This window comes from Eriocheir sinensis, chromosome 9 (genome assembly GCF_024679095.1).
Source record: "Eriocheir sinensis breed Jianghai 21 chromosome 9, ASM2467909v1, whole genome shotgun sequence".
NCBI classification, from domain to species: domain Eukaryota; kingdom Metazoa; phylum Arthropoda; class Malacostraca; order Decapoda; family Varunidae; genus Eriocheir; species Eriocheir sinensis.
Window position 1 is genome coordinate 1182559 of NC_066517.1, and position 9590 is coordinate 1192148.

General features: G+C 44.9%; 1 protein-coding gene across 1 annotated transcript; it reads left to right on the top strand.

Moving 5' to 3' along the window:
• Window positions 1-687: 687 nt before the first annotated feature.
• Window positions 688-9339, top strand: LOC126995808 (uncharacterized). Its single transcript, XM_050855659.1, has 4 exons — window positions 688-841; window positions 4751-4955; window positions 6099-6211; window positions 7817-9339. The coding sequence occupies exons 2-4, from the start codon at window positions 4755-4757 to the stop codon at window positions 8043-8045; spliced, it is 543 nt and encodes a 180-aa protein (XP_050711616.1). The 5' UTR covers window positions 688-841; window positions 4751-4754; the 3' UTR covers window positions 8046-9339.
• The last annotated feature ends 251 nt before the right edge of the window (window positions 9340-9590 follow it).

Consider the following 9590-nt stretch of genomic DNA (forward strand, 5'->3'; position numbering starts at 1 on the left):
AGAGATGAAGGTAGAGCACTTGCCAGGGCAGGAAGGAGTACACTAACGTCAGAGATAGGTGGAGGACGTTGGGAAAGGCCTTTGTTCTGCAGTTGACTGTTAGTGGCTGAAGATTAGTAGCAGAAGTAGTAGTAGTAGTAGTAGTAGTAGTAGTAGTAGATAAGTTGAGCTCTAATTTTGACCTTAGAAATCGTAGAAAAATAAAGTATGGTAAATGTTAATACTTTTCATTTATTGCTATTATTGTTGTTGTTGTTATTATTATTATTATTATTATTATTATTATTATTATTATTATTATTATTATTATTATTATTATTATTATTATTATTATTATTATTATTATTATTATTATTATTATTATTATTATTATTATTATCATTGTTATTATCTATTCTTATTGTTGCTATTATTATCATTTATACGTATTTATATTTGCATTTATTCCTTACTTTATTGAGAGCGGCTTTCACTTTCTTCAGGACAGTTACATTAATGGTAATTGTGTAGGAAAGTAGAAGCTATGCAAGTGTGTGTGTGTGTGTGTGTGTGTGTGTGTGTGTGTGTGTGTGTGTGTGTGTGTGTGTGTGTGTGTGTGTGTGTGTGTGTGTGTTTATGAGAGAGAGTAACAATCAGCGTGGTCACATTGTTCCCCTAACCACCACCAAGCATTATCTAGGGACATCACGTGACCGTCCAGCCTCCCCCCGCCAACCTATATAAGGGGGCCGAGTGCTGTGTTGATCCCAGTTCTGAGTTGAGCCTTGACAGAGGAGGAGGACCTGCCTACCACAGCTGTCACAAACCCACCAAGAGTCTCTAGCCAACCTATATCAGAAGGGTTAGTATTGTGTATTACCTCCTAGTATTAGTTTCTGCATTATTTTGTGTATTCTTCCGTTATTGAGCAGTAAGTAGCGGGCTTTTTTTTCATTGTTTTTTTTTTTTACGCCCTTGCACTGTCTCCTCTGCTGAAAAAAAAACCGTGACCTTGCAATTTATTTATTTTTGTCACGAACCCGCCAAGTCTTTAGCCAACTTGTATAAGACGGGTTCACATCGTGTATTAGTGTCTGTCTTATTCTGTGTTCTTACTCCAATATTGACCTTTCGTGACCTAGCAAACTTTTTTTTTGTCACGAACCCGCCAAGAGTCTTTAGCCAACTTGTATAAGACGGGTTGGCATCGTGTATTACCTCCGAGTATTGACCTTCCTTCCGACCACTCATTCTCTTCTCTTTGATCGGAGTAGTGCGTAGCGGACATTTTTTTCTTCCTTTGAGCTCCCTTCCTTGCTGTAAAATAAATTGTCTTGTCTGTTCTTTATCCTGCCCTTCCCTTCCCCTCTTTGTAACTCCCCTCATCTCTATTTTCCCTTCCTTTGTAACCCCTCATCTCTATTTCCCCTTCTCTGTAACCCCTCATCTTCTTTGTAACTCCTGCCCCCCGCCCCTCCCCATCTCTTTCCCGTAAATAAATCTCTTCGTTTTCCCTAGTTTTCCACGTCTCTCGATAGAACGAAGAGGGAACAGGAAATAAATAATAAAACTACATTCATCTTACTCCAACGCCAATGATCAGAGGAGGAAATAAATAAAAAAGAAAGAAGACGAACATTTTATCCCATCAGAGCAGGGATACAGAATGAAAATAACTACATTCATCTCATCTCAACGTTTCGAATCAGAAGAGGAAATGACTGACCAAGGTTTTATCACATCTAAACAAAGGAAACAAGTGTTAATAGCACTAAAACTGTGCTAATTCGACGTCGCATGACCCTCCAACACACACCCAACAATTTATATTATGCAACTAGGGGTCTAAAATGGAAAAGCTGAAAAGTAAAGATGGCGTCACTATAAACACTTGCCTGCGCCACAACGGGCTGGGGCCGACCATCAGGCCCTACTTTGAAGGCCTACCGGCGCCACAGGCCAAGACGGAAAAAAAAAAACATCTGACTTTGTTTATAATGCCATGTTGTAGGGTTCATCAGGGCTAACAAATGTTGTTATACAATGTCGTGTCTACAATGCATGGGCAAGCCAGGAAAACAACTTGAAGAGAACAACAACAACACTAAGAAGATGGACAATCTGTTGATCGGCGTCTGCGAAGCCGATAAAAATACAGCAAGATTCTATATGTTGACTTCACGCATTAGAGAAAATACAGAAAGAGGAAGAAGACTAACCGATGTCAAAGTCGCAGATCAGTAAAGGCAATAAAGAGAGAGGGAGAAAACTGACCTATATTTTATCACGTCAGAACAGGAAAAGAGAAAAAAAAACAGCTGGATCATTTTGTCAACGCCACAGATCAGTAAAGGACGGAGAAGCGAGAGGAGGAAGACGCACCAATATATTACCTGAACATTCTGTCAACGCTACATCAAAACACACATCCTTCATATTTTTTTTTCCTTTCTCAATTTCTCTTTTACTCTTTTTTAATCAGTTTATTTTTCATCTGTCTATTTATCTATCTATCTACCCACCCACCTACCAATTTACCTATTTTTTCTTTGCTTCTTTCGAATTATCAATCTCTATCTATCCATCTAGCTTAAGACGAAATTACTATATTCTTAAGTCAGGGCTGATGCGACGGAGATGAGCACCGAGGCCACGCGCTCCCAACCTTGCTTATTTTCCCTATAGCAGCATTACATAATATGAGAAGACGAAATAGTAACCAGATTCTCATGTCAGGGGTGATGCAACGGAGATGAGCACCGAGGCCACGCGCTCACGACCTTGCTTATTCTCCCTATGCCATCGTTACCTATAAGAAGACGAAATAGTAACCAGATTCTTAAGTCAGGGCTGAGGCAACGGAGGTGAGCACTGAGGCCACGCGCAGCTATACGTATGTGCACCCAACATGACTTTCTTTCCTTATGTCAATGTTATAGATAAGAAGAGAGAGAGAGAGCATCGTTATCAGCATCACTATCTTCTTTTTTCTTCTTTTTCTTTTTGTTCTTCATCTTTTTTCTTCTTTTTCTCCTTTCTTTTTATTTCCTTTTTCCTCCCTTCTTCCTCCTCCTCCTTCTCCTTATCTTTCTTCTTCTTCTAGTTCTTCATCTTTTTCTCCCTTCTTTTTATCCTCTTTCTCCTCCCTTCTTCTTCTTCTTCTTCCTCCTTCTCCTCCTTTTTTCTTCTTCTAGTTCTTCATCTTTTTCTTCTTTTTCTCCCTTCTTTTTATTTCCTTTCTCCTCCCTTCTTCTTCCTCCTCCTCCTTATCTTATTTCTTCTTCTGGTTTTTCCTTTTCTTCTTTTCCTTTTACTCCCTCTATTTTATTCCCTTTCTCTTCCCTTCTTCTTCCTCCTCATCTTTTTTCCTCTTCTTCTTCTTCTTCTTCTTTTACGTCATATTCATCCTCATCCTCGTCTTCTTCTTCTTCTTTTTCTCCTTCTCATCTTTTTTCCTCTTCTTCTTCTTCGTCATATTCGTCCTCATCCTCGTCTTTTTCTTCTTCTTCTCCTTCTCATCTTTTTTCCTCTTCTTCTTCTTCGTTATCTTCGCCCTCATCCTCGTCTTCTTCTTCTTCTTCGCCTTACTAATCTTAATTAATGGAGTCAGGCGCTCCTCTATGTTCTCGCCCGTATCTTCAGTCTCCTGCGTCCTCTCCCTCCAGACCCAAGTTCCTCGTGTCTCTCAGTTTCATCTCTCCTCTCTCCTCTGTCTCCCCCTCGTTCTTCTCCCTTTCACCTGGTTCTGTTTTCCCTTCCTCCTCCTCCTCCTTCCTCCGCCTGGTCCACTGTCTCCTCTCCACTCTTCTCCCTCCACCTGACTCCCTCCTCCACCCTGACTAAATAACAACCTCCTCCAGTGTGCCTCTCTTGCTATCGCCACGACTAACAAAAGTTCTCCCTCCATTCTGATGTCCTCAACCCTCCACCTCTCTCCCTCTCATTCCTTCTCTCTCCCTCATTCCTCCTCTCTCCCTCATGCACTTCTCTCTCTCCCTCACTTCTCTCTCCTTTACTCCTCTCTCCCTCACTTCACTCTCTCCCTCTCCTCCTTCTCTCTCCCTCTCATCCTTCCCTCTCCCTCACTCCTCTTCTCTCTCCCTCACTCCTTATCTCTCACTCCCTCTTTTCCTCTCCCATCCCTCCTCCTCCTCCCTCACTCCTCCCTTCTCCCTCACTCCTTATCTCTCCCTCACTCCTCTTCTCTCTCCCTCCCTCACTCCTCCCCTCTCCCTCACTCCCCTTCTCTCTTTCCCTCACTCCTTATCTCTCCCTCACTCCTCTTCTCTCTCCCTCCCTCACTCCCCTTCTCTCTTTCCCTCACTCCTTATCTCTCCCTCACTCCTCTTCTCTCTCCCTCCCTCACTCCCCTTCTCTCTTTCCCTCACTCATTATCTCTCCCTCACTCCTCTTCTCTCTCCCTCCCTCACTCCCCTTCTCTCTTTCCCTCACTCCTTATCTCTCCCTCACTCCCCTTCTCTCTTTCCCTCACTCCTTATCTCTCCCTCACTCCTCTTCTCTCTCCCTCCCTCACTCCCCTTCTCTCTTTCCCTCACTCCTTCTCTCTCCTCCTCCTCTTCTCTCTCCTCCCTCACTCCCCTTCTCTCTTTCCCTCACTCCTTATCTCTCCCTCACTCCTCTTCTCTCTCCCTCCCTCACTCCTCCCCTCTCCCTCACTCCCCTTCTCTCTTTCCCTCACTCATTATCTCTCACTCACTCCTCTCTTTCCCTCACTCCCCTCTCCCTCACTCCTCTCCCTCTCTCTCCTCAGCATCATGACCATCAACTACTTCAACGAGAGCGCCGTGCAGACCCCCGGCGGGCTGGGCACCTCCGTGGGCTCCATCGTGCTGCAGGCCGCCACCGTCGCCTGGGCTGTCGGTTCAGGCTTTCTCTCTATGGGCCGCCGCAGAAGGCACGCACAGCCAGGGGGCGCGGCGGACGGGGACCAGGCCATGCGGGACTTGGTGATAAAGGTGGGTGCTGGTGGTGCTGGTAGTAGTAGTAGTAGTAGTAGTAGTAGTAGCGATAGTAGTAGTAGTAGTAGTAGTAGTAGTAGTAGTAGTAGTAGTAGTAGTAGTAGTAGTAGTAGTAATAGACGCTTAACTGACCTCTTTTGTTGTTTCTCGTTATTTGTTTCTGTTCTTCAGTTGCTTTCTTTGCTGTAAAAAATGGTAGTAATAGTAGTAGTAGTAGTAATAGACGCTTAACTGACCTCTTTTGTTGTTTCTCGTTATTTAAGAACATAAGAACGCAGGAGTCTGCAAGAGGCCGGTAGGCCTGTACAAGGCAGCTCCTTTAACCCTAAGCTCCCGTGTATCTAACCCCACCTAATATCGCTGTTCATGAATTTATCTAATCTATTTTTGAATGTGACAATTGTATTGGCACTCACCACATGACTGCTAAGCCTGTTCCACTCATCCACCACCCTGTTAGTAAACCAATTTTTGCCTATGTCCCTGTTGAATCTGAATTTATCCAGTTTAAACCCATTACTTCGTGTCCTACCCGGCTCTCTTACCAACAAAACCTTATGAATATCCCCCTTATTAAAGCCCTTCATCCATTTATAAACCTCGATCATGTCTCCACGCACCCTTCGCCTTTCTAGAGAATGCAAGTTTAACTGTTTGAGTCTTTCCTCGTATGGCAAGTTTCTCAACCCCTGAATCATCTTAGTCATCCTCCTCTGCACCGATTCTAACATTTTAATATCCATTCTATAAGTAAGGTGACCAGAACTGAACCGCATAGTCAAGATGAGGTCCCACTAATGCTAAACATAGTTAGACCTCATCTTGACTATGCGGTACAGTTCTGGTCACCTTACTATAGAATGGATATCAAAATGTTAGAATCGGTGCAGAGGAGGATGACTAAGATTTGTTTCTGTTCTTCAGTTGCTTTCTTTACTGTAAAAAAAATAGTAGTAGTAGTAGTAGCATTAGTAGTACAAAGTGCATATATATAAAACAAAAGCTAGTTTCTTTATCTATATCTTTGTTTTTCTCTCGTAAGCTTGCCAGAATTCCCGTATGTTGCTGTCAGTGATCTATGTGTATCTATCTATCTATCTATCTATCTATCTACCTACCTATCCCTCCGTGTCCGTGCAGGTGCTGGATGACGTGGACGCGCCCACCTGCCTGCCCCTCGCGCTGTGCCACGCCGTCAGTCTACCGCGCCGCAGCCTCACCCCGGGACACCACGCCATCATCGGCCTGCTCAGGTGGGTGGCGCGTATACCTGCCCTTGTACCCGTAGCTGACTCACGTGTTTGCTTCAGTCAGTGTCACCTGTAGCACCTGTGGACGCCTGTGTTGTAGTTGTTTTGGTTGTCCTGTTAACTTTTCTCTCTAGTAGTGTTTGGAAGCTCTGTTAGTGTCACCTGTAGGACCTGTGAACGATTGATTTGCCTTTGTTGTTGTTTTTGTTGTCCTGTTAACTTTTCTCTGTCTAGTAGTGTTTGGAAGCCTTGTTTAGTAGATGAGTCACGTGTTTGCTTCAGTTAGTGTCACCTGTAGGACCTGTGAACGCTTGATTTGCCTTTGTTGTTGTTTTGTGGTTGTTTTTATTGTTCTTTTCACTTTTTCTCAGTCTAGTATTTTTTTTTTACATCAGAGGACACGGCTCAAGGGCAATAAAAAAAGAGTATAAACAAAAACGCTAGTCTCTTATCAGTAGTAACGAAAGGAAACTTCACAAGGATAGTGTTTTTTAACTTCCCTTTTGTTTCTTCCTTCGTCTGCCGTGACCTCCTTCCCTCCTGCTCCCCCTTCCCCCTTTCATCCTTTTCTTCCTCGCCCTTTCCCTTCCTTCCTTCCTCGCCCCTTCCCTTCGTTTCACTGACGTCCCTTCCCTTCCTTCTCTCCCTTCCTCTCGTCCATTCCTTCCGTCTTTCCTCCTCCTCCCCGTTCCCTTCCTCATAAATCCCTTCCCTCCACGTCCCTTCCCTTCTTTCCTTCCATCAATCTTATGTCCCTTCCCTCCCGTCCTTCCACATCCCTCCCTTCCGTCCTTCCTTTCCATATCCCTTCCATTCCTTTTATGTTCCCTCCCTCCCTTCCCTCCACGCCCCTTCCCTACTTTCCTTCCCATGTCCCTTCTATTCCTCTTGTGTTCCCTCCCTCCCTTCCCTCCACGCCCCTTCCCTTCTTTCCTTCCCCTGTCCCTTCTGTTCCTCTTGTGTTCCCTCCCTCCCTTCCCTCCACGCCCCTTCCCTCCTTTCCTTTCCCTGTCCCTTCTATTCCTCTTGTGTTCCCTCCCTCCCTTCCCTCCACGCCCCTTCCCTCCTTTCCTTCCCCTGTCCCTTCTGTTCAACTTCTGTCTCCTCCCTCCCTTTCCTCCACGCCTTTCCCTCCTTTCCTTCCCCTGTCCCTTCTATTACTCTTCTGTCTCCTCCCTCCCTTCCCTCCACGCCCCTTCCCTCCTTTCCTTCCCCTGTCCCTTCTATTCCTCCTCTGTCTCTTCCCTTCGTTTCCTCCATGTCCCTTCCCTCCGTCTAACCTGCCCATGTCCCTCCCTTCCGTCGTTCCTTCCCCTCCATCTCTCCTATACGTTCCTTCCATCCTCTCCCTTGCATCCCTTTCCTTCCCCTCCCCTTCCTTTCCTTTCCCCCTCTCCTATGTTCCTTCCATCCCTTCCCTTCCATTTCTCCTATACGTTCCTTCCATCCTCTCCCTTGCATCCCTTCCCTTCCCCTCCCCTTCCTTTCCTTCCATCTCTCCTATGTTCCTTCCATCCCTTCCCTTCCATTTCTCCTATACGTTCCTTCCATCCTCTCCCTTGCATCCCTTCCCTTCCCCTCCCCTTCCTTCTCGTCCCCCACCCCCAGCCCCCTCCCCGCCGCCCCCGTCGCCTGGCCCGCCGTCCACACCCCCGCCGCCAAGTACCAGTACGCCGCCTTCGTGGGCCAGTGGGCGGGGATCACTGGCGACCCTGAACAGTGCCGCCGCGTCTTCCCCGCCTGCACCATGGCCCCCGAGGACGTCATCACCGCCGTCACCACCTGGAAGCTTCCCTGCATCCCGAATAACGACGCTGATAACAACATAAAGGCGTAATAGCGTTCATCCTTTATTTTGTTGCTACGGGTGATTTTGCGGGTCATTTTTGGGTTGTAGGGAGAGTAATTCACTGGGCTAGTATTTAGAGAACAGAGAAGGACGCGTAGTAATGGTTTAAGTAGTGAGAGATGAGGAGGACGCATAGTAATGGGTTTAAGTAGCAAGAGAGCTGAGGAGGACTTGTAGTAATGGTTTAAGTAGTAAGAGAGGATTCGTAGTAATGGTTTAAGTAGTGAGAAGAGGACTCGTTGTAATGGGTTTAAGTAGCAAGAGAGAACAGGACTTGTAGTAATGGTTTAAGTAGTGAAAAAGAAGAGAAGGACTCGTGGTAATGGGTTTAAGTTCATCAGATTCAGATTAAATGGGTTAGAAGTAAAATTTAGTACAAAAGGACTCGTGGTAATGGGTTTAAGTTCATCAGATTCAGATTAAATGGGTTAGAAGTAAAAGAGAGTACAAAATAACTCGTGGTAATGGGTTTAGTTAGGTAGGTTCAGACTCCGTGAAGACCTGGGCGAGAACTGATATGTCTGAGGGTGAGTGGAACAAGCTTCAGGAGTCCCCATATGACAGACACGTGCGAGAAATGACCCCTGATGTTTCTTTTGGTTATTGTTCTTAGTTCAGGGAGGGAAGCACTCAAGGATCACACGGCCAAAGTCAGTCCTGTAGCAAGTAGTTGAGGGAGTTGTTTATCCTCTTCAGTCCCTCCTCTCAAGACGGTTCAGGTCCAACTCATGTAGTATACGGAGCTGTTTGCCGAGACATCGTGTACGGGTTGCCTCGGGCTGTCCCATTGGTTCGCTCTCTTAGTTCGTTTGCTTGTGTTTGTGTCTCGTGTCTTTTGTTAACGATATGTGTGTTTTGTTTTCGTAGTTCTATTTCTTTATTGTTTTATATTAGCATTTTATATTATTGTTGTATGTTTTTGTAAGTGTGTTGTAAAACCCCGTAGAGTTGTTGCCGTGTCCGAGTGTTTTGTGTGTGTGTTTGGTCCTGTCGTAAGGCCAGCTAACCAGTGTTGCTTGCATGCTTGTGTTGTGTTCAGTACATGCTAACACGGGACTCGAGTGTTTTATTTTAACATTAGCGGTAAGTGTCCCTCAAGCTGAGTGTCTGGAGGTTTGACTTCATACTATAAACTAAAATGAAAAAAATCTTGCCCAGCTGCCTCAGTATAGCCCTGAAGTGATGCATGTATTATTTAGCCAGGCATACTCTTCTTGTGGTAATGGAGGCAGACTTACAATGAAAGTAAAGTATAAAATCGTTCTTGTTTAAGAATTGCTCTCTCCAATGGAGGGCAGCACGGGCCTTCACCAATCTACAGCGGCCCGTAGCAGGGTGCTGACAGACCGACACTGTCGGCTGACGTCAGCCCAGCCAACCAAGTCGGTCTGCCGACGAGGACTGGCGTGTCTGATAAAATTTCCTGCTTAAAGAAAAAAAAAAATTATATATATATATATATATATATATATATATATATATATATATATATATATATATATATATATATATATATATATATATATATATATA

Bases quoted from the DNA above. Each gene is read 5' to 3' on its own strand.
- LOC126995808 (XM_050855659.1), top strand. From the start codon at position 4,755: ATGACCATCAACTACTTCAACGAGAGCGCCGTGCAGACCCCCGGCGGG. The intron at 4,956-6,098 runs GTGGGTGCTGGT...GTGTCCGTGCAG, and splicing joins TGCGGGACTTGGTGATAAAG to GTGCTGGATGACGTGGACGC. The intron at 6,212-7,816 runs GTGGGTGGCGCG...CCCCACCCCCAG, and splicing joins GCCATCATCGGCCTGCTCAG to CCCCCTCCCCGCCGCCCCCG.